The 25,952-nt window shown below is 43.3% G+C and overlaps 1 protein-coding gene across 13 annotated transcripts in view; it reads right to left on the bottom strand.

Annotated features, from left to right (window-relative positions):
* Positions 1 to 20,490, bottom strand: part of clasp2 (cytoplasmic linker associated protein 2) — a 557,389-nt gene extending 536,899 nt beyond the window's left edge. For all 13 annotated transcript variants that reach the window (XM_041189359.1, XM_041189360.1, XM_041189361.1 and 10 more), the window contains exon 1: positions 19,893 to 20,490. In XM_041189359.1, coding sequence (XP_041045293.1) covers positions 19,893 to 20,093 — 201 coding nt within the window. In that variant the 5' untranslated portion in view covers positions 20,094 to 20,490. The remainder of the gene's footprint in view (positions 1 to 19,892) is intronic.
* Between the last annotated feature and the right edge of the window lie 5,462 nt (positions 20,491 to 25,952).

The raw sequence follows: 25,952 nt of genomic DNA, 5'->3' as shown, positions 1-25,952 counted from the left end.
CTTAACTCACTGCCTCAGGGGCAGTTAGGAACGGGCAACAAATACTTGCCTCAACGACACCCACATCCCATGAACAAATATATAAACAAAAGAGGGCACTCATTAGAGTGCATATCTCTGCAATGCTATATTGTTATTACAATTACGCAGCTCTTCGTTGAGGCTTTTCCCTGCTGAATTGATGCTTTCCAATTATAAAGCTGTAAAAAGAAAGCTTTTTCTGAAGAGCTTCCGATCATTGACGTTTCAAGCCAATACACATCCAACAACCTGCTCTGAAAACTGCTCACATTTTGATAGCAGTAACAAATCCCACTACTGCAACAGAGACAATCCACAACATTCTAAAGCAAACAGCAACATTCTAAATAAAACAAGGCACAAAACTCTAACACAAAAGTCAATGTGCCCATCTCCCAATGTGAGCAGATCTGGATCCGCACCTTCGCCAAGAGCTTATCAGTTCTTCCTCGGACCATACTCTGCGTAACAAGTTTTGTTGAAATCTGTCCGTTAGCTTTTAAAATATCTTGTGTACAAACTGACTAACCAGGGCAAAAACAAAACCTTGAATGGCCAAGGTAAAAAGAACAACTTGAAAATTAACGTGACCCCAGACGCCAGCAATAAAGCAGCACAGTTAATATTCAGTATATTATTGAGGTCCACACATAATAAATCAACATATAAAATCATATAAAAGATGGAAATCGTGCTTTTGAAATACTTTGTAAAAATTTTACTTATGTACTACAAGTAGGTTTCAACCAAATTCTCCATATGCCCTAATGACACGACTCAGTGAATTCCCTCACCAACCACTTAGCAAACCCCTCTCCCCCCACTCAACCGCCTCTCTTCTCAAACCCCACCCCACCAATCACACACGAAATCAGCAGTCCCTCTTTATAAACCCACTTCCCTCCACTCATCTCCACTCATTTGCCTCATTCAACTGCCTCGCCTTTCCAACTCCCTTACAACAATCTGAGCCATACTGGGGCCCCACAGGCCCCTTCATGGCTAGGCCACCCAGACTGAAAACCAGTACCAATTCATTACAACCAGCAAGACTCAGGCTCCCTCCACACACCTCAGGTTCCCAAACTCAGCTCCACCAAATGGCCAACAGCAGACCACATCCCTCCATGGGGGTGTTGGCATGAGGCTGAGTGGCAGCAGTTGGGATTTCGATCCGGGCCCGAACTGCAATAGGGCTCCCCACTCTGGATTTCATTGATTGTAGCCTGGCAGCCAGACTACAGGGATTGGGTGGAAGTACATGATCAAGGTCTCACACACCAATAGCTAGAGAGAGACAGACATCAGAAAATCATTTCCGAAAGCGGAATGCAACACTTGAAAAGTTGGAATTCCGCCAAATGGCAATAATTTATCATCCTTACAAAGGCAACTAGAGATGGGCAGAACTCAGTGCCCAGGCCAGAAACATCACTTTTTTTTAATTCACTCACGGGATGTGGGCTTTGCTGGCTGAGCCCTAGTTGCCCTTGAGAAGGTGGCGGTGAGCTGCTTTCTTGAACTGCTGCAGTCCACGTGGTGTAGGTACACCCAAAGTACTGTTAGGAATGGAGTTCCAGGATTCTGACACAGCGACAGTGAAGGAACGGCAATATATTTCCAAGTCAGGATGGTGAGTGACTTGAAGGGGAACTTCTAGGTGGTGGTGTTCCTATGCGTCTGCTGCCTTGTCCTTCTAGATGGTAGCGGTCACAGGTTTGGAATGTGCTGTCGAAGGAGCCATTACGGCCATTATTGCCAATTTCCCCTTCGTTATCAAAGATGGCATCATTATTGTGTGCATCAAGTCATCAGCTGTGTCTTCTCACGTGGCTGTGGAGTCTGATTGCAGACTGACGTAGCTTTCCACAGTGCAGGCAAGAATGATTTGTCTGACTGCCCAGTCTTTCTAACTTGCCTCGTCTGTAGCAGGCAGTATTCTTCACTGTTCGAGGGAAGTAATACAACTATTGAGATAGCTTCCCAGGTAGTTTTTTCTTGTGCATTTTTCTCCCAGTCCATGGCAGACTTGCCAAATTTCCTGAGGTTCTCCTTCAAGGAGTCCTTGAGCATTAAATTTCAGCTACCTCTGCAGCATCAGACTTGCTAGCAAAGTCGACACCTGCCCTTCTCTTTAACTTGCCTATCCACAAGAATGGGTGAACTACTGACAGGTCTCTTAGCTGGCCATACTCCACTAGGTGGGTTTTGTTTCAAGCAGCAATATCAATATTGTATCATGATAGCTCCCTGCCAACCAGATGAGTTCTGCGGTGGGGTCAGGAGCTGTTATCGATATCAAGTAGAGTTCCTCTTCTTTTTGCCTCACCTGCAATATACTGTGCTCTGTGGACAAATACTAAGGGAGTGCATTTTGGGATATGGATGTGTGTGAGGGAATTGTTAAGGAGTGCACACAAGAAACATCTTGTAAATTTGTGCTATGATTTTAGATTATTACTTAATTTATCACATTTTCTAAAGGAAATCAAAATTGAAAGTCTACTTTCAATTACAAGAACTTAAGAAAAACCATTCAAAAATTGACTTAGTTGATAAAAAGATTTCTCGTCACTCAATCCAAAATGCTGCATGGTATGTTGTTGATAGGATTAGGTTATAATCTTAGTTTTGCACATTTGTTCCCAGTGGCTTGACAAGTCAAGACAACTGGAGATGTGGTGGACTGCAGTGGATGATCTGCAGCACCTTCTGCACCCATACTGAGCTGTCCTACGACACTTTTCATACCAGTAAGGGAATACTATTTCCTCTACCACATCCGTCAAGGCAGCTTTTCTTGCCCCCACCCCACCCCACCGCAAACAGATGTGCAAGGCCAAGAAACATCTGTATGTGAGTTGATTACCGTGGAGATGGATTCAGCTTGACCAGACCCACTCTTAGTCTTGCTTTTAAGTCCAAAACATTCCAGATGGATATTTCAGATAGGAGTAATCAAACAAGTGTATGCTAAGTCAACATGGAAGATAACAGGAGTTGTGACCAAAAGCTTGATCAACAAATTGAGTTCAAAGGAAGGTCTTAAAAGCATCAGTGTATGGACAGGCAAAAGAGCTGAGTAAATTCCAGAATGTAGAGCTTATGCAGGTGAAGGACTGACTGTACCTTGTTAAAACAAAATGAGTTAGGGGAGGAGGTTGCGGCAAGAAGGTACACAGGAGGCCAAGAGACAGAGACACCAAGACTGCAGGGTAAATTATGTAAATAGAGAAAAGCAAAGCAATCAGGCAATTGAAACACATGGATGAAAATTTTAATTTTGATGCATTGAGAGATTAGGACCCAACATTGGTCAGAAAGGATCAAAGAATGGGTGAGTAGCACTCGGTGTTTGGTAGGATATACACGGCTGAGTTTTGGACGGCCTGAAGGTTGAGGGTGGAGAATGGGAAGCTGGTCAGGAAAGCACTAAAACGGTCAAACCTGGGAGGTGGCAAAGACATGGAGGAAGGTTTCAGCAGCAGAGCTTGTGCCATGATCAAAGCTTCAGTTTTCCCAGTGGAAGGAGTTGCAGCACATCCAAGATCAGATGTGAGACAAGCATCCAACATCGCAGTTGATGGAGTTGAAAGACGTGGCAAATGTACAGATGGGCATGGTTAAAATAAAAGCAAAAGCTGACTCCAAATTTGGAGACAATGGGCTGCAATGTGACAAAAGGAATAACAGTGTGACAAAGACATGCACGGTTATTGATGTGCAAATCAGTCAGTTTGATGAGGAAGAGATATGCCACAAATTGCTGGATGCTTTACAACATGTCAATAGCTTTGTGAAAACACTTTCTTAACACTGTATGACCTAGTGAATTTCATGAAGTTGTATATTAATTGCCTTGTGTGTAGTAAACATGTCACAAAAAGTTAAGTCTGGTAATTAACAGTGTAGCACCCTTTCAAAGATGTGATAATTATTAATGACACATTCTTGTAGCAAATTGTGGGAGACTTTAATGGAAAAAGGTTTTTATTTTTCTCTTTCAGAATCAATCTTTCTTTCCACCTCCATTCCTCATTCTGTGGCTGATCTGACATTAGTTTACAAACTAATTCACTTGCTTCTTGTCCTTGGATTTATTTGTCAATCCTTGAATCTCATTGATTCCGTTGCTCACCAGCCACAAAGCGCCTGTCTACACTTCCAGCATTATTGTGGGCAAACATTTTCTGAGCTGATAGGTGCATGAACAAGTCTAATACTGGGCATACCAAGAGATGCCCCAACATGGACCCAGAATTTGCTGTAAAACTGCTTGAAGAGAGGCTGAGGGAAAGCTTCTGGGGGGAACTACAGGGGGAATTGGGTGGTGGTGGGGCTGTGGGGGGAAGAGAAGCTATTGCTCATGATGCTTTGCCTGGAATCAGATAGCTAAAAATGGAGCCAGGTGAGATAGTCACACTGAGTTAGATAATGGAGGAGGCGCACGGGAGGTCACAATTACAGATGATAGAATTTGTTGGTGGTTAGAGCCATTTTGGTGCTGCAGCAGGAATGGAAGGCTGACTGAAGAAATTCAAACAGCAAGTATGATGAATGTGATGTGCATTAATTTGGAGCTTTGAAAACATTCGAGATGTCTTATGGTGATATAATCAGTATTTCAAATGGCAAAATAGCTTTGCCAGCTAAAACAAAAAAAGATTCTCAACTTCTCATGTCCATATTTAATTCCCTCCAAGGCCTTGTCCATCACTATCACAGTACCTTCTGCCAGCCTTACAAACACTCCGAGAAGGCAGGACTCCTCCAACACTATTCTTTTGTGCTTCCAACTTTCGTCGCCTCAAAATTGGTGGCCGTGTTGTTTTGTCTGTCAAGGCCCTCAGCTATGGAATTCCTTCCCGTTCTTTTAAATCCTCTTTACAATCCACTTCTTGGACCAAGCTTTCAGTCACCCATCCTAATAGATCAGATTTTGCCATTAAAATAACGATGAAGCAAATTGCACTCACCATTATTCATGTGCAAATGGCAGCAACAGCCATGCAGTAAGTGCATGGTTAAACTCTTAAAAATTCATAAACTGCTGTCCAAATGAGGCCGTTCACAAAAACAGCATCTTGCTATCTGGCTCGCCATTAAAATACTCCAAATGGTGTTACGTCTCTGTACTTGCATGGTCAATATGAACTAAACTCACCAGAGAGTGAGGTCAACTAATTTCAAATCCAAGAGAGCTAAGTTAATTACCAGTCAACTTCAAGTCTGGCATTACAAATGTTGGAGATTTTTTAAATTCATTAAGCAATTATTCCTTTCGGTTTCCTTTAACAGAAACTTTCTTTTCTCTTTTTATACCTGATTGGACATGATATTCACCCACTCTGATTTACATTTGCTTCACAGTCTTTCAGAATCCTTCAGTCAGATTGGTTCTAGAGACACACAGTTGCTTGCCCTATTCACTCAGGTCCCAGATACCCTGCTTTCTTGCTGCACCATTATTAACAGGCACTTGCAGTAACTTGCCACAAAAAAAGTTGAAAACCAAAACATGCGAGGGTCTATCTAACAGCCAGTGCTGTCGGATATCCTGCTACAGCAAATTATGGCCCTGTATCTCCTTTGGTTGTGTGTCAATTTGTCTGTTTATATTCTTGTAAACTGCATCAAGTCTGAATTAAAACAAAAGTACACTTATGTCTCATACTTAAACACATTTTCGGTCAACAACAGGTTCTACATTCAACAACATAAACTAATTTACAACTGAACAAAAAGTGCGAGAAAAACTCAGCAGATCTGGCAGCATCTGCAGAAAGAAACAGAGTTCATGAGTCCGTCTTCTTCGGAGCTCCTGTATGACATTTGGTTTCTTAAAACATAAATTAAGCTGTTTCACGAGGAAAGGAAACAGCCTCCCTTTGAAATGTAGAGAAATAATCCTGATTATTGTTAAAACTATTAACCCCTATTCAGTTCAATCTTCTCTAACAGTGTATCTCAAACATTTTGGTTCTGCCAAGATATTAAAACCAGACAGTGGCTATCCCCTCTAATGCAGTGAAAGACATGATGGCATTACTTGAAAAATTAGCATGCGAGTTCTCCAGATGTCCAAGCCAATTATCCTCAATTGACATTGCTTACAAAAATAGATCAGCTTGTGGGCATGACTGTGCACAAATGGGTTGCCACGTTGTCCCACATTACTGAAGTATTACACTTTACAAAAAGCAAGTCATTGGTTGTAAAACACTTCAGGATCTGAGGTCATGAAATGCATTTACAAAGACAATTAGGATTTTTGACCATACTCAAGTCTACTATAGTTCACAGATGTACAATTGTATTCAAGATTAATAACAAAGTACAGTTTTGCACAGATTAACTTCCCTTAGATTTGGGTGAATGACAACCAGGAAGTTCTGCTTGCAGAACAAAAGGGGTCTTCTTCCAACCCAGGTGGAAGTTATGAAGCCAACTGTTGGAATCTTGGAGAATTTCATGTTAACTTTAGAAGACATTAACCAAAGAACTTACACCAAAGTTAGTTTTATTACATAAGATCAAAAGAGATAAGACAGCAACATAATCAATCATACAATCTTATCTAGTTCTAATATTCAACCCCAACAGCCACACATGAAGCCTTTCAGGCTCTACCTAGATTATTCAGATTACCATCCAAGTGTGCTTTCAGTGAGAACATGAATTTTAATTGAATTGCATATTTTCAGACAGTTTACCTAAAGCATCCCTTATTGCCAGAAACAGAGTTCAGATTTCATTATGATTCCATTCTCATCCCTTTTTGAATGGAAAATAACTAAAAACTGTGTTCCTTCAAATACTTTTTCTCAACTATTTTTCACTCAAACTAGAATTCCAATTGTACTTTTAAATCGCCTTACAACAAGTCATGCATGTAACCTTTCATGTAACAAAATGACTCAAGGCACTTTCCAAGGCAAGTGGTCGACATAGTGAAATTTAATAAAGATACAGATATGATCATGGCTCTATATCTGAAACATTAACTTGCTTCTTCTCTCCACAGATGCTGACAGACCTGCTCAATGTTTCCAGTGTTTTCAGCGCAATTGGATACAAAGTTCTACATTCATTGGGGCTTATGCAGAGATCTAACAGTCTGCAATCATAGTGACAAGATGCAATCGGTGACTTAACAAGATATTGTCAGTGCTGTGAATGGAACTAAAAATCCAAATGGGAGGTACTTGCATACATAAAACAATGGAAAAAGATGGAGAGAAAGATCTGGTGGTACTTACGAGTCGTTGTACCCGACCAGGAGGCAGGTTTCATATTTTAACTCCTTTAATGCCACAGGTGTACAAATTATAATACACATATACTACTTCAACAATGGCTTAATAGTTTTACTCACCTTTAATGTGATAGATGAAGTTGTCTGTTCGAGCAGAAGTACATAATATTTGAAGTGATAGGTGATAGTTTGAGCCAGAAGTTGCTCAGTACTCAGTACATTAGTCACTTAAGTGTAACAACAGTTTTTTGTGAACTTACACATTTGGATGATCATGGCCTTTGTTCACCCTCTGCAGCTGTGCCTACCCCAGACTACAGTCTTCCTCTAATTGCTTTCAGTCATGGTAATGCAAATTTTTGCCAAAGGTCTGACTATGGGAATACACTCTTACTGCCTGCTATCACTTCATACTATGCTGTGGGGTCAGATAAAGATCAAAATGGCAGCCACAAGCTCTGCTCTCTTAGAATCATTGAATCTTACAGCACAAGAGGCCATACCTAAGTCCAGGTCATTTAAATAAAACAGGAAAGACAATGATCACAATGCCAAGACCTGATGGATCCCACTACATCCTTCTCCAAGCACTAATTTCTGTGCCCTCACTTCGACTAAAACAAACTGTGTGGCATTCTATATCACACTGAACTGAGTTTCAAACCCCATATCCTGACCATGATCATCAACATCTATTTCCACCTGAAAGATTGCCACTCTATTGTCACTGAAACCCATATCCATTCTTTGTCACCTCTATTAATTACTTCAATGTCCTCCTATCCTCCACAAAGCCCCACTTGTCAAAATACAGCAACCTGTAACTTGTTCTGCGCTAAGTCCCCTTCACCAATCGTTGACCTACATTGGCCCCAGCCCCATTACATGTTACACTTGAACAACATATCAAATTCGTTCACAGCTTTATTGCACTCATAAACATAAGAAATAGGAACAGGAGTAGACCATTTGCTCCCCCGAGCCTGCTCCACCATTCAATAAGACCATGGCCGATCTTGTGTTTTGATTTCCACTCCATTTCTGCAACACCCTCCCAGTCTGAGATTAGCTTCCAAAGAATCCTTCAGTCCTGTTTCTTCTTTTATTTATGCAACTCTTTCCCTTTGGTGGCATTGGCTCCACTCTCACCACAACCATGTTTGTATATCCACCACTCTCAAAAACAATCCTTTTCAGTCTACTTTTGGCCATTCCCTGCAGATCTTTACCTCCAGAATTCACATCCATTTCTCTGCCAACTTCCACTTGTGAAGCCATGAGCACATTTTTCTTTATGTTACGGTGCAACCTTTTGTTTCATATTGTGTTGTACCTGCAAACAAATCAATTGAATTTCTTTCATCAAGTCAACATTCCTTTAACATTTTATATAAGTGTTCAGGATGGTACCAGCATTTAATGATACATTGTATAAGTGGAGTGGAATGATGTGTAGATTTTACGATGCTGTGATACTAAGAGTCAGATTAGAAAACATATTTATGAACACTAAATTTACACCTAAATTGGTGAAGTTCACAGCTGAGTCTTTCGCCCACCCACCCGCCTCACCCACTCCTCCTGGCTGCTTTGCACCAATTATCAGCAGTGGGATCCTAAAAGAACCAGGCTCTTCTTAGGGTGCAAGAGACACCAGTAGTTTGGATAAGCATGATGCCTTCATGGAGACCTCTGATCTGTGCTGGGAAATTCCCAGTCTGCACTGATGAGTCACTGGCAACCAAATGGTAGAGAGGCCTGTTCCTCCAACCCATTCAGGACTAATCTACATCCGTTCCCCTGTATGCTCTTGATTTTGGGAAAAATACAAACAGTGGATTTTTTTTAAGCACAAAATGATTTTTTTAATCATGAGGGAAAAATAGTCCAAATGTTTGCAATAGATCCTAAATCCATCCACCATTGGGCAATTTCTCCCACATATGCCCCATAAGTGTCCTGTTACCTCCAAAAGCACATGTATCACAATATGGGAACCGATGATAAATGAGAGTTGGAGGAGTGGTTGGAGAGGGCAGAGGACGAAGCTCAAAGGGGATTTTGACCATGTCACTGAGTATTAAAATCAAAAAGTAGTAATGAACACGTCAGGTGGGAATCAAAGGAGCACAAACCAGCAGCTCAGAAAAATTGAGCTATTATGAATGCAATGGGGGTGGGGGTGGGGGTGGGGGAGGGGAAAGAAAATGGAACATTTTGCAAATTTTGATGACAAAATAATCCAGGAATGTATTGAATCAGATTATACTGAACTTATGTACAGAAGCAGACCATTTGGCCGACCTTGGGTATGCCAGTGTTGGTGCTTAACATCTTAAGGTCATCATCTAATCTCCAAGAGACCCACAATACATGACCAGATACAAACTAATCACCAACCCTTCTATCTGACAATGTCCAAAGTTTGAAGATCATAATGACCTCAAAAGTACAATTGCCCCAGTGTCACAGATTTGTTCCCCACTTCAGCTCTCATACTCAAGCTCAAAAAGACAAGACAAGATAAAACATTTTCAACCATCTTCAATCAGAAGTGCCATCTGGATATTCATCTCTGCCTCCTCCCGAGGTCCCCAGCATCACAGGTGCCAGTCTTCAGCCAATTCGATTCACCTCACGTGATGATGTCAAGAGATAGCTGAAAGTATTGGATGCCGCAAAAACAATGGGTCCTGACCATATTGTGGCAACAGTACTGGAGACTTGGTGCTCCAGAACAAGCCACACTCTTAGCCCAGCTTTTCAGTAACAGCTGCAACACTGGCATCTATCCGGCAATGCAGAAAGCTGCCCAGATATGTCCTGTCCACAAAGAGCAGGACAAATCCAAGCTGGCCAACTGCTGCCCCATTGCTGATGATTGAGAACGGACCAAAGTGACGGAAGGTGTTATTGATAGTGCTATCAAGTGGCAGCTGCACAGCAATAACCTGCTCCCTGATGCTCAATTTGGATTCCGCCAGGGCCACTCGGCTCCTGACCTGTCCATTTTTGAACACAGACAGAAGAGCTGAACTCCAGAGGTGAGGTGTGAGTGACTGCCCTTGACATCAAGACAGCATTTGCCCAAGTGTGGCATCAAGGAGCTCCAGCAAAATTGAAGTTGATAGGAATCGGAGGGGTGGGGCAGTCTTTGCTGGTTGATACCTAGCACAAAGGAAGATTGTCATGGTTGTTGTGACTTCTCAGATACTGAAGCAGTTCACCATCTACAAGGCACAAGTCAGGAGGATTATAATGGATTACTCGCTACTTGCCTGGATGAATGCAGCTCCAACAACACAAGAAGCCTTGACACCATCTAGGAGAAAGCAGTCGGTTTGATTGGCATCCCATCTACCACCTTAAACAAACAGTCACTCCCTGCACCACTTACAGACAGTGGCAGCAGTGTCTACCATCTACAAGATGCAACAATTCACCAAAACTCCTTCAATCTCTACCATCGACAAGGACAAAGGCAGCAGGCACATGAGAACACCACAACCTACAAATTCCCCTCCAAATGACACACTATCCTGACTTGGAACTATATCTCCATTCATTCACCGTCACTGGCTCAAATTCCTCAAACTTCCTTCCTAACAGCACCATGGGTCTATCTATACACCACAAGGACTGTAGCAGTTCATGCAAGTGGCTCATCACCACCTTCTCAAGGGAAATTAGGGATGGTCAACAAATGCTGGTGAAGCCAGTGACACCCACTTCCTGTGAAAATTAAAAAAAAATGACTTGGTCAAAAATTCTCTGCTATCTTAAATTTGTAACCCACACCTTTTCTACTTCATTTCTGAATAGGCTATGCCACTATGTTATCCCCCTGCATGAAAAAAATTAACCCCTAATCGTATTTTGCCCATTGTATTCATCATGGGTTCCACTTCTGTTTGCTTTTGGAAGATTTTAAATATCTCTATCACTTCTGAGTCTCTTTTCTTGCAATGTAGATATTTATAGTAGATTTAATCTTTTCTTGTAGATCTACAGCTAATTCCACACATTACATATGATTAGATGAAATAAGAAAATACTGAAAATACTCAGGTCAAGCATCAACAGTAGAGAAAAGAACAAAGTTGATGACCTTTCGTTAGAACTGGCAAAAGTTAGAGATTAAAAGGTTTTAACTAAGTGCAGAAGCCAGGAAAGGTCATTTGGTCAAATCTCTCCTGCCTTGGAACCTATCACAGAGCTTGCCTTTTGTTTGCCTCCCTTCAGTACTGGTTTGAACAAATTTCATACATCTCTAACCTTTGCCAATTCTAATGAAAAGTCACCAACCTTAAATAATAACTTTCTCTCTCGCCAGAAGCTGCCTGACCTGAGTTTTTCCAACATTTTCTGTTTATATTTCAGATTTCCAGCCTCAACAAAATCTTACACCCCAAAACAAAAGCAAAATTAAGTTGGTTTTCCTTGTATTCCTTTAAAATCAAGGACATTGGCCACTAATCCAGTGGTATACTGCCCAGGATTCGAAACCAAACTGAAAGTAGGTTCAAAAAAGTATTTTTCACAAACAAATTTAAGAAATGTGCTTCTTGCCTTGGGCTATACAAATTACTATGAGCAAAGTGTTATGAACAACAATCCTTCTTGCACAGCATGGAAAGATTTCTGGCTGTGTTACAATACAATTTAATGCACATTTTGCATTCATGGCACGTGCTGCTTTGTTACATCAGTACCAAAATTTCCTGCCTGGCAATGTTAATTTTCTCTCCCCTTGCAATCAACTGGAACAAGTTGTATTGCGCTATTTCTGTTCCGCAAGTAAAAATACCCTGGGAAAGCGCACATGACAAGTACTAAATGAAAAAGAAGTCTTGCATTTACAATCTCCAGGCCGCTTACTTGCCCCCACCATTACAGCCCAAGGCAGATAGCGCACCACTATTGTACAACACGCTGCCAGGAAAGCAAGGAAGTTAATCACAAGCAACAGCCTTCTAAATTTGCTGGCAAGCAGGTTTAAATGATTTCCTGTACATAGTACAAAAGTAGTTACAAAGGACCACTGGCCCAATGTGCACATATTTGTGTCCTACTCTATAGTTTAAAAAAATCTGCAGTACAAACCTAGGAAGAAAGATTGTTCAATCCAGATTCAAGGAAATGCTGTCAGAATAGCAACACCAATTACTACTTCATTTAATGCCCAAAGTTCCTTCTATGAAATGATAAAGCATAGGGTTAATTTCAACGCAAGTTCTGTATAGGCTTACAACACCCAATTCTATCTCTTCCCACCACCATCACTGACTAGAGGGATGCTGTTGTATTTCTGAACTGCCAACTCATGATTAATTTCTGGACGATACTTGACCTAATACTTCAGCCCATAGTGAAATAGTAAACCTCGATAGTGGAAATATTGATGAAATTTTAGGCAATGCAGATGGTATAACTCGCTGGGTCAGTGGCCGCTTGTAGGTTGAAATTCAACTTCAGGTACTTTGAGCACAAAAGCCAAGATGAACATTTAGCGCATTTTGGGAGATGCCATCTTTCAAATGAAACCTTAAGCCAGTGATCCTCCTGTCCTTTCAGATGGGCATAACAGTCCCTTGGCAATGACAAGGGGAGTTCTTCTGGTGTCCTCCAATACTTATCAATCAACTAACATCAATAAAACAAATAATTTAGTCATTATCACATTGCGACTGGTGTGATCTTGCTGCCTTACAAACTGGCTGCGCATTTCTAAGATTTCAACAGTGACCACATTTCCCAAGTACTTAATTGGTTGCAAAATTACTTGCAGCTTTTAGCTCGGGTCTCACCAAGATCCTCGGTCAAACTCCTAGAATATATTCCACTATGAAGGGTATGATGAAAGTGCAACTTGTACCTGCTGTTAACTTCATTAATTTCAATGTCATTAAACGGGAGAAATTTCTGTTTGATGCTTAACAGTATCACATTTCTTTTGTCCTTTCCAACTCCAAATGTTCACCCAAACTGAACCAGGTGGCATGAAACCTCAGCTTTTGTCGGACCTTTGAAGAAATATGGAGTAGATAGCCCACACAATCTGTTAACAGTAAAGGCCTTCTTCCACTTGCAAAAGATGGCCCACTTATGCCCATACCCACTAACTCCACTAGTAAAACCATAATCCAGACTTTCATCATCCAAAGCAGGGGTGTTTTTGTTGAATGACCCCTTTTCAAATGGATTAGTAATCATGGTGCACCCCCATTTAAAATCATGATATAATAGAATACATGAACTTCTTTCATATTGAGTAAAGAATGTTTTAATTTTCTTAAGGTATCCAAGTAAATACCTGCTATCAGTGAAATGGGTGTGGCTGCTTCTTACGGCGGGGGGGGGCAGCTGCTCTTTGACACACACACACACACACACACACACACACACACACACACACACACACACACACACACACACACACACACACACACACACACACACACACACACACACACACACACACACACACACACACACACACACACACACACACACACAAATAAGATACTGCTGTGTGGAGAAACAAGGCAGCTACTACTGTGGAAAAGCAGAATGCATGAAAGTTTGTTTCCTCTTCGAAAGGAAGGGGACAGATCCAATGGAACCAAAGAGATTTGAAGGAACAGAGGGTCAACTGAGGTGGTCCGTGCTGATGAAAATTGCATGTGGAAACCTCAAGCTAAATGGAAAGCAAAAAACTGCGGATGCTGGAAATCCAAAACAAAACAAAAATAAAAATACCTGGAAAAACTCAGCAGGTCTGGCAGCATCTGTGGAGAGGAACACAGATAACGTTTCGAGTCCATATGACTCTTCAACAGAACAAAGTAAAAATAGAAAAGAGGTGAAATATAAGCTGGTTGGGGGGGGGCGGGTTGAGCTGGATAGAGGGCCAATGACAGGTGGAGATTGCCAAAAGATGGCACAGACAAAAGGACAAAGAGGTGTTGAAGGTGGTGATATTATCTAAGGAATGTGCTAATTAAGGGTAGAAAGCAGGACAAACAAGGTACAGATAGCCCTAGTGGGGGTGGGGTGGGGTGAAGGGAAGGGATCAAAAGAGGCTAAAAAGTAGAAATAAAACAATGATGGAAACACATTTAAAAATAATGGAAATAGGTGGGGAAAGAAAAAATCTATATAAATTATTGGGAAAAAAGGGGGGGAAATCAGAAAGGGGGTGGGGATGGAGGAGAGAGTTCATGATGTCAAATTGTTGAACTCAATATTCAGTCTGGAAGGCTGTAAAGTGCCTAGTCGGAAGATGAGGTGCTGTTCCTCCAGTTTGCGTTGAGCTTCAGTGGAACAATGCAGCAGGCCAAGGACAGACATGTGGGCATGAGAGCAGGGTGGAGTGTTGAAATAGCAAGCTACAGGGAGGTCTGGGTCATGATTGGGGACAGACCAAAGGTGTTCCGCAAAGCGGTCACCCAGTCTGCCTTTGGTCTCTCCAATGTAGAGGAAACCGCATTGGGAGCAACGAATGCAGTAGACTAAATTGAGGAAAGTGCAAGTGAAATGCTGTTTCACTTGAAAGGAGTGTTTGGGCCCTTGGACTGTGAGGAGAGGGGAAGTAAAGGGGCAGCTGTTGCATCTTCTGCGGTTGCATGGGAAGGTGCCATGGGAGGGGGTTGAGGTGTAAGGGGTGATGGAGGAGTGGACCAGGGTGTCCCGAAGGGAATGATCCCTGCAGAATCATGCCCGGTGGGGGGGGGGGGCCATCATGCTGGAGTTGGCAGAAATGGCGGAGGATGATCCCTTGAATATAGAGGCTGGTGAGGTGATAAGTGAGGACAAGGGGGACCCCATCATGGTTCTGGGAGGGAGAGGAAGGTGTTAGGGCGGATGCATGGGAGATGGGCCGGACACAGTTGAGGGCCCTGTCAACCACCGTGGGTGGAAAACCTCAGTTAAGGAAGAAGGAAGACATGTCAGAGGAACTGTTTTGGCATCATCAGAACAGATGCGACGGAGGTGGAGGAACTGAGAGAATGGGATGGAGTGCTTACAGGAAGCGGGGTGTGAGGAGCTGTAGTCGAGGTAGCTGAGAGAGTGGGTAGGCTTGTAGTGAATATTGGTGGACAGTCTATCACCAGAAATTGAGACAGAGAAGTAAAGGAAGGGAAGGGAACTGTCAGAGATGGACCATGTGAAAATGATGGAGGAGTGGAAATTGGAAGCAAATTTAATACATTTTTCCAGGTCCAGACGAGAGCATGAAGCAGCACCGAAGCAATCATCGATGTAGCGGAGAAAGAGTTGTGGGAGGGGGCCAGAGTAGGACTGGAACAAGGAATGTTCCACATCCTGGCGGCATTCTGCAGGGATCATTCCCTCATGGACACCCTGGTCCACTCCTCCATCACCCCCTACACCTCAACCCCCTCCCACGGCACCTTCCCATGGAACTGCAGAAGGTGCAACACCTGCCCCTTTACTTCCCCTCTCCTCACCATCCAAGGGCCCAAACACTCCTTTCAAGTGAAGCAGCATTTCACTTGCACTTCCCTCAATTTAGTCTACTGCATTCGTTACTCCCAATGCGGTTTCCTCTACATTGGAGAGACCAAACACAGACTGGACACCTTCGGTCTGTCTGCAAGCATGACCCAGACCTCCCTGTCGCTTGCCATTTCAACACTCCACCCTGCTCTCATGCCCACATGTACATTCTTGGCCTGCTGCATTGTTCCAGTGAAGCTCAACACAAACTGGAGGAACAGCATCTCATCTTACGACTAGGCACTTTACAGCCTTCCGGACTGAATATTGAGTTCAACAACTTTAGATCATGAACTCTCTCCTCCATCCTCACCCCCTTTCCGATCCCCGTTTTATCCCCCCAATAATTTATATATATTTTTCTTTTCCCACCTACTTCCATTATTTTTAAACATATTTCCATCCATTGTTTTATCTCTACCTTTTAGCCTATTTCGATCCCTTCCCCCCACCCCACCCCCACTAGAGCTATCTGTACCTTGCTCATCCTGCTTTCTACCCTTAATTAGCACATTCCTTTAGATAATATCACCACCTTCAACACCTCTTTGTCCTTTTGTCTGTGACATCTTTTGGCTATCTCCACCTAACACTGGCCTTCTATCCAGCTCTACCTGTCCCACCAACCGTCCCCCAACCAGCTTATATTTCACCTCTTTTCTATTTTTACTTAGTTCTGTTGAAGAGTCATATGGACTCGAAACGTTAATTGTGTTCCTTTCCGCAGATGCTGCCAGACCTGCTAAGTTTTTCCAGGTATTTTTATTTTTGTTTCAAGCTAAGTGGAACAACTTTTGAAGGATACCTGAAGCTTTGACCTGGCATGGCAGGGAGAAGTGAGCCTGCTGGAGAGCTGGGAGTAACTTTCTATTTGCTCCTGTAATGCTACCTATCTGCCAGACGTATGGTGCACAACCCAAGGTGGCAAGACATGTGTCAATCATGTTAAATTAATGCGCAAGCATCTTTTTAGTTTGGTGTATTAGTTGCCTGTTAATGAAAGTTTGATCTATGTTGATCTTAGCTCATCTGTTATAGTAAAAGTCTTAAAATGCAAAAACGTTGTCCTTCAGTTATTTCCATTGGTCGCTTAGGGAAGTAAAACCTTTTCCCCAAGTTTTCAATCTCTACGCAGTTGATAGCACACTGCAGGGTCTGCGTATTCCTGGGTGCACCCCTGCTCAGGGCAGTTAGCCCATTCCACATTGTGCAAGTGGCAGCTGCATTCTATACTTGCCTCCAAGCTTACATTTCATGTTATTTCACAGACTCCCTGGGGTCTTCAAACCCAATTTTGCTAACCACTGACTGGGAGAATGAATTTCTCAAACGTACATATTGCCAGTCTCAAGCAACACCTCTCAAATCAGATAACACAGAACACCACAGTCCAAGTCCTCTCCTAAACTAAGTCCAACACACCTACTAAAGCCCATCCTCATCCAGCTCCATTGACTTCCTGTGTCCCAACCAATAAAGTTCAAAGTTCTCATTTCCAAATCAATTCAGAGCGTATCTTTAGCTTCTTTAGATAATATTGCCCAGCCGACACCCTCCCCCCGCCCCCACCCAAAATGTCTCCAACTCTGAGTTAGTGTCTGAGACTTTGAACAGTTGCAGGTTACTTACCTGGATAGTTACCCAGAAAGTGGTCAACAGAAAAATTCTCATCTAACGCCAGGGTATGATTGACCCACCCGCCTCCGACCTTGCCAACATCCCACCTGAATAGTGCCATCTCCCCTGACCTGACCTCAGCATCCTACCCAGCTACCACTTACTTCCTTACCCACTCACCTCACCCACCCGAACCTCTTACACACCTATGCATTCACCCATTCCTTTACTCAGCAACTAACACACTGCAAAGCTTTGGATCATTCAAACTCTTAGAATATGGCTGTTCCCTCCAAGGTTTCCTGCTCTGTCCAAGTTCTGTAGGCTTCTCTATCATGCGATATGCCAGAAAAAAAATTGAAGTAAGGTAGGTGGGTAGTTTTTTTTAAAAAATCTGATCAGATTCAAAAACAGGGGTTCTAATCCTTAAGAAATCAAGGTCCAAATCTTCTGATTAAGTAGTACTTAAGAATAAACACTGTAGCATAGGTTGATAATTAGCCTTGATCACAGTTATATATTTTCATCAGAACAGTGAGCAGATTTATCAGAAGCATGTGATCCTGAAATACTGGTAAAAATTCTACAATCAAAATACAAGAAAATTTAATTTGATTCAGTAATAAAAATCAGTGGCCTTGGTCATCATTTCTCATCTTCATTTAGGCAAATGAACCATTACTCAATTTTATGTAGCTGTTCAGCTAAATTTTTCTTTCAGCTAAATGTTTCTTTCCATTCTGTCAAATGTTTGCTCCTTCTGTAATGTCTCTTGCCCTCCACCAATCCAAATCTTCCTCGTTCACTTGCGAAAGCTAACAAGTTCTGCCAAAGCATCTCATCAGTCACACGAAGTCACAGTGGATCACTTTTGGTCATCATAATTTTTATCCTCTATAAGGAATCTTGCCATTCTCTCGCAGTTTCCCCTGATGTCATGGCACAAATTAAATTATGTCACAAATTGTAGACAGTTATGCATTATACTACCCTACAGCACAGCGCACTGGAGCATGAGGTGCACTACAGTGCCAAATGATTTGAAGAAACAAAATCAAACTCGTGTGCAGATCTTCACAATGGCATGACAAATTTAGACAGTTTCACTTTAATTGCAAAATGTGATAAATGTCGTGCAAAAGTGGCAAAACAGACTCGATGTGAATTGTGCAAATGTTAAGATTTTCTAAGTAAACTAAGGTAATCACTTCAAAATCAGAAAAGTGTCACCTGTTACACTGACACGTTCAAAAAGGATTTTTATTAACACATTGACGTATGTTACTTAAAATGGTAAATTGGCAAGTGGAAATATGCACTATCAAATATTAAGATATTTCTTTGAGCATATCGAGAGCAATTTGCAAAACCAGTGTTTAATGAAGACATGTTTGCTTCTACGGTGAATATTAAAGAAAACGATGTTTTCAAAAAGTCAATTTGGTCGTCAAACACAGCCCGTTGTTTTGACCTGGTGGTTAACAATAAACATGAAATTTCAAGGAAAGCTAAGTCTTAGACTTCGAACGCTGAGCTCGATTCTGTAATTACAGTTTAGCTGCTCGCTTGGCTCTAAATTTGGACCCCAGATGTATCATTTTCAATCGACACGCCCAGACGTGTCACCATTACGTCAATTACCCTGCAAAAAAGTTCCAGAGCAGTCAACAGTCTCTTATTTGTAATGACCGTTCACTGAACCTGCCAATACTGTTTTAGCTGCATGCACCAGAATAAGCAGAAATGCAAACTCACCATTCTTTACATTTATCTTAACATTCATTATTTAATATCTTAACATTTCTTAGCTATAGAAATAAAGTCGCCTCATTGTAGCTAAACAAAATTAGATTTTTGAGTATTGATGCCACAACGATGATACAAATATTGGTAAATACAACGATTCAAAACAGTGTAACACTTTGCTGGTCACAACTGCAACAACTGGGGATACAAACGTGCAGATTCTGCCATCCCAAAAATGCCCAACATTTTGTCCGTTACTGGACACTGCTGCACCGCAGGGATATTGACACCAGGAACTCGAAGACGTCGCAACTCGCCAACTCAAACATAGCAGTTAATCAACAAAAATATTACACCACCCCCACCCCCCACTTCAGTGTCTCAAATGGATATGTGATGCCTATAGGCCCTGGTGAATTTCAGAGCCGTGCAACCTGCGGACCAGCTTCCGGAAATCTCTGCCTACTATTCGCACATTTAACGCGTTCCCGAAATGTACCCTTGCAAGCAATGAATCCGACAATCACAACAGCTCCGAAAAAAAGGCCCCACCTACTGCCACTAGCAAGCCCAGCCCCGAACAGCTGAGTAAACGCAAAAAGGATGTGGAGTCAACCAGCTCAACATGAAGATGATGGAGAGGAGGGTGGGGGTGTGACGGGATGATGAATCGGACTCGCCGGGGTGCAGGGGAATCGCTTCAGCAGCCTCACTGGGCTCCGCCTTCTCTTACCTTGAAGTTGCTGGAGTTCACCCATCCCGTTAGCTCGTCCACGATATCGTCCAGAGCCCGTTTTGGGTCATGATCCACGTCCATGGACCTCCTGGGGTCGCCCAAGTAATCGATCAGCTCCTGGCCGACCTGTAGTCGTCGGCTAACATCCTTTTGCGCCACTTGCTCCAAGAAGTAGTCCAAGCTGCTTTCAGGCTCCATCTGTGCCAGGGCCGGGAGGTTCTCTCAAAGTTCTCTCGGCAAGCTTCCTCTCCACCACCTGCCTGAACTTCAGTTGACAATTCACACCTCCTGCAGCCTCAAAAAGAAGAGGTTGCGCGGGTGCCCTCTGTTTTTATCCGCCTGCCCTCTTGCAGTTCTCGGTGAAGTACCCAGCCCTTCGCCCTGGTCCAGGCCCTTTCACTCCTCACTCCTCCCACACTCTTCACTCCCACTCCCCTTCAAGCAAATCCAGCCGTAGCAGCGCCTCCTGACATGAAATACGTCCAATCCCTCTTCCTATGTGCCCCCGTGAACTCCCTAAAGACGGATTATAAATAAACCAGGGCACGCACAGGAGCAGTGAGTGACGAGCCCCTGCGTCCCCCCTATAGCAACAGGCCCGTCCCCGGCCGCCCTCTTAACCCGTGTGCGCACGCGCGCCGGCGGTGCCGCTCTGACGCAACGATGGTCTGCCGGCACTCGCGTGCTTGAGCTCGCGGCCTTTCACCCGTTGAAACTCGGGGGTGTCTTGAGCAGCGCAGAGCTGTCCGACAGAATGCCTGGGAAACAGCGCTCAGCAACAGCAGGAAAGAAAAAACTAACGATTGCAGTTATTTCATTTACTAGACAATAAAAGCATGGGCATGGGTTAATTAAGGAAAGCCAGCTTTTCTTCAGGGAAAATTTTGCATAACTAACTGGCCGGAGGTTTTTTGAAGAAGTAGCAGGGAGGGTTGGTGAGGATGATGCTGCTGATGTGGCGTGCGTGGACTTCCAAAGGCATTCGATATAGTGCTGCACAACAGACTTGTGAGCAAAGTTATAGCTAATGGAATAAAAGGGACAGAGCAACATGAATATAAAATTGGCTGAGTGACAGGACCAGAGAATTAGTCGTCTCAATTTCTCTGCTCCTTTCATCCATTCTAATCTCTCTCTCTAAACTTACTGCACTCTGTTCTCTCAGGTACAACCCTGACATTGTCATCAAACCCGCTGACCAGGGTGTTGTTGTCTGGCGCACTGACCTCTACCTCGCAGAGACTGAGCGTCAACTCGCAGACACTTCCTCCTACCTCTCCCTGGACCATGACCCCACCACTGAACATCAAGCCATTGTTTCCAGGACTGTCACTGACCTCATCTCCTCTGGAGATCTTCCTTCCACAGCTTCCAACCTCACAGTCTCCCAGCCTCGGACGACCCGCTTCTACCTCCTACCCAAAATCCACAAACAGGACTGTCCCGGCAGACCGATCGTGTCAGCCTGTTCCTGCTCCACGGAACTCATTTCTCGCTATCTTGACTCCATTCTCTCTCCCATTGTCCAGTCCCTTCCCACCTATATCCGTAATTCCTCTTACACCCTACTTCATATCAACAATTTCCAGTGCCCTGACCCCAACCGCTGCCTCTTCACCATGGACGTCCAATCCCTCTACACCTCCATCCCCCACCAGGATGGTCTGATGACTCTCCACTTCTTCCTCCAACAGAGGCCCGAACAATCCCCATCCACCACTACTCTCCTCCGTCTGGCTGAACTTGTTCTCACACTGAACAATTTCTCCTTAAACTACTCTCACTTCCTCCAAATAAAAGGTGTGGCTATGGGTACTCACATTGGCCCCAGTTAAACCTGTCTCTTTATGGGATATGTGGAACATTCCTTGTTCCAGTCCTACTCCAGCCCACTCCCACAACTCTTTCTCCGGTACATCGATGATTGCTTCATGCTCTCACCTGGACCTCGAAAAATTTATTAATTTTACTTCCAATTTCCACCCCTCCAAATTTTCACATGGTCCATCTCTGACACTTCCCTTCCCTTCCTTGTCCTTTCTGTCTCAATTTCTGGTGATAGACTGTCCACCAATATTCATTACAAGCCTACCGACTCCCATTGCTACCTCGACTGCAGCTCCTCACACCCCGCTTCCTGTAAGGACTCCATCCCATTCTCTCAGTTCCTTCGCCTCCGTCGCCTTCTGTTCTGAAGATGCCACTTTCCAAAACAGTTCCTCTGACATGTCTTCCTTCTTCCTTAACCGAGGTTTTCCACCCACGGTGGTTGACAGGGCCCTCAACCGTGTCCGGCCCATCTCCCACACATCCGCCCTCACACCTTCCTCTCCCAGAACCATTATAGGGTCCCCCTTGTCCTCACTTATCACCCCACCAGCCTCCGTATTCAAAGGATCATCCTCCACCATTTCCGCCAACTCCAGCATGATGCCACCACCAAACACATCTTCCCTTCGCCCTACCTGGGGGCATTCCACAAGGATTGTTCCCTCCGGGACACCCTGGTCCACTCCTCCATCACCCCCTACACCTCAACCCCCTCCCACGGCACCTTCCCTTGCAACCGCAGAAGGTGCAACACCTGCTCCTTTACTTCCCCTCTCCACACTGTCCAAGGGCCCAAACACTCCTTTCAAGTGAAGCAGCATTTCACTTGCACTTCCCTCAATTTAGTCTACTGCATTTGTTGCTCCCAATGCGGTTTCCTCTACATTGGAGAGACCAAACGCAGACTGGGTGACTGCTTTGCGGAACACCTTTGGTCTGTCCCCAAGCATGACCCAGACCTCCCTGTAGCTTGCCATTTCAACATTCCACCCTGCTCTCATGCCCACATGTCTGTCCTTGGCCTGCTGCATTGTTCTAGTGAAGCTCAATGCAAACTGGAGGAACAGCACCTCATCTTACGACTAGGCACTTTACAGCTTTCCAGACTGAATATTGAGTTCAACAATTTTACATCATGAACTATCTCCACCATCCTCACCCCCTTTCCGATCCCCCTTTTTTCTCAAAAATTTATATAAAAACTTTTCTTTTCCCATCCCACCTATTTCCATTATTTTTAAATGTACTTCCATCCATTGTTTTATCTCTACCCTTTAGCCTATTTCGATCCCTTCCCTTCACCCCACCCGGGCTATCTGTACCTTGATTGTCCTGCTTTCTACCCTTAATTAGCACATTCCTTAGATAATATCACCACCTTCAACACCTCTTTGTCCTTTTGTCTGTGACATCTTTTGGCTATCTCCACTTAGCACTGGCCCTTTATCTAGCTCTACCTGTCCCATCGACCCCCACCCCCCCCCGCCAGCTTAAACCAGCTTATATTTCACCTCTTTTCTATTTTTACTTGTTTCTGTTGAAGAGTCATATGGACTAGAAATGTTAACTGTGTTCCTCTACGCAGATGCTGCCAGACCTGCTGAGTTTTTCCAGGTATTTTTGTTTTTGTTTTGGATATCCAGCATCCGCAGTTTTTTGCTTTTAATCAGTTGATGTTGTTTGAGCTGGAGGAACGTTCGTAATGCAGTTCCCTAGGTGTCATTGTTGGGGCCCTTGCCCTTTCTGATATATATTAATGACCTAAACCTTGGTGTACAAGGCACAATTTCAAAATTCGCAGATAGTACAACATTTGGAACCAGTGCAAACTGTGAGGAGGATAGTGTATAATTTCAAAAGGACATATAAAAGTTGGTAGAATGGGTGAACAGATGACAGACGAAGTTCAATGCAGAGAAACCTGAATGTATTCATTGTAATAGGAAGAACATGGAGAGACAATATAGAACCATGGAAGCAGAGAAAAGTTATGGCACAGAAGGAGGCCATTCAGCTCATCATATCTGCGCTGGCCAAAAAAAATAACAGGCTACCTGCCCATTCTCATCCCACCTTCCAGCACCCGGTATGTAACCTTGCAGGTTACAGCACTTTAGGTGCAGGTCCAGATACCTTTTAAATGAGTTGAGAGCTTCTGTCTCCACTACCAGGCAGTGAATTCCGTACATCTACCACCCTCTGGGTGAAGCTGTTTTTCCTTATGTCCCTTCTAATCCTTCTACCAATCTCCTTAAACCTATGACCCCTGGTAATTGACCTCTCTGCTTAGGGGAACAAATCTTTCCTGTCTACTCTATCTAGGCCCCTCATAATCTTGACCCCTCAATCACGTCACCCCTCAGCCTCTCAGTTCCGAGGAAAATAAGCCCAGTCTCTCCAATATAAAAACAAAATACTGTGGATGCTGGAAATCTAGAACAAAAACAAAAATACCTGGAAAAACTCAGCAAGTCTGACAGCATCTGTGGAGAGGAATACAGTTGATGTTTCGCGTCTGTATGACCCTTCATCAGAACTAAGAAAATAGAGAAATAAGGTGAAATTTAAGCTGGTAGAGAGGGGTGGGACAGGTAGAGTTCGACAGGGGGCCAGTGTCTTTGTCAATCTCTTCTTTGCTTTCACCTATCACTGGCCCCCTATCAAGCTCTACCTGTCCCACCCCCCTCTACCAGCTTATATTTCACCTCATTTCTCCATTTTTTTTGATGAAGGGTCATACGGATTTGAAAAGTCAACTGTATTCCTCTCCGCAGATGCTGTCAGACCTGCTGAGTTTTTCCAGGTATTTTTGTTTTTGTCCCAATCTCTCCAATCTTTCCTCACAGCTGTAGCTTTCAAGCATGGCAATATTCCTGCACATCTCTGTGCTCTCTCCAGAGCAATTATGTCCTTCCTGTAATGTGACAACCAGAACTATACACAAAATTCCAGCTGTGGCCTAACCAATGTTTTATACAGTTCCATCATTACATCCCTGCTTTTGTATTCTAATAGGCACAGAGGGCACAAAATTCTTGAACTGCATTCAAGAGAATCTTTTCAGCCAGCATGTCCGATAAAGGAAAGCATTCCATGTCCTACCATCTGCAGAGATCTGTGGACATGCACTCCAAGTTCTCTCATTTCCTCTACTCCTCCCAATATCCTTGCATATGTTGTGTAATCCTAGCTTTGTTTGCCCTCCCCAGATGCATTACCACACACTTCTCTGGATCGAATTCCATCAGCCACTTTTCTGCCCACTCAACCAAACCATTGATATAATTCTGGAGACAACAGCTGTCCTTTTCACTCTCAATAAAACAAACGGCAAGGGACCGCACACCGAGCCCTGTGGAACGCCACTGAAAACCATTTTCCATTCGCAAAAACATTCATCAACCATCATTCATTGTTTCCTGTCAGTTTTTCTTTGATTTTACCTGCCAATATTTTTTCATTTTATTCCTTTTTTTACTTCATCCCTGTACTTTCCATACTCATCTAGGCTTTCTACAGTTTTAAGTTTTTTGTGACTGTCATAACTTTCTTTTTCCACTTTGCCGTACCTTGTATGCTTCTACATAAGCAGGGGGCTCTAGATTTGGCAGTATCACCCTTTTCCTTTGTGGGGACATGTCTACACTGTGCCCGTAGAATCTCACTTTTGAATACCTCCCACTACTCTGTCACTGATTTCCCTTCAAGGACCTGTAACCAGTCTACTTTCGCCAGATCACCTCTCAGCTTCGTAAAATTTGTCTTTCCCCAATTCCCCAACTCCTGTTCTAACTTTATCCTTTACCATAATTGTGCCAAACCTAACTGCATTGTGGTCACTATCTGCAAAATGATCACCCATTGCAACTTCATCTTCTTGCCCAGTTTAATTTCATAAAACTAAACCTAGAATTGCATTCCCTCTCATTGGACTTGTTACATGCTGGCTGAAAAGATTCTCTTGAATGCAGTTCAAGAATTTTGTGCCCTCTGTGCCTATTACACTGTCCATATCCCAGTTGATATTAGGATAGCTGAAGTTCCCAACTATTATTGCCCTATTGTTTTTGCACTCAGAAATTTGTCTACATATTTGTTCTTCTATCTCCTTCTCACTATTTGGGGGTCTACAGTGCACTCCTAGTCATGTGGCTGCCCTTTTTTTATTTCTGAGCTCAACCCATATAGATTCATTTGATGGTTCATTTAGTACATCATCCCTCCTCA

Source organism: Carcharodon carcharias, chromosome 6, assembly GCF_017639515.1.
Source record: "Carcharodon carcharias isolate sCarCar2 chromosome 6, sCarCar2.pri, whole genome shotgun sequence".
Taxonomy (NCBI): domain Eukaryota; kingdom Metazoa; phylum Chordata; class Chondrichthyes; order Lamniformes; family Lamnidae; genus Carcharodon; species Carcharodon carcharias.
Note: the sequence above shows the minus strand (reverse complement) of the source record. Positions and strands in the feature narration are given on the sequence as shown.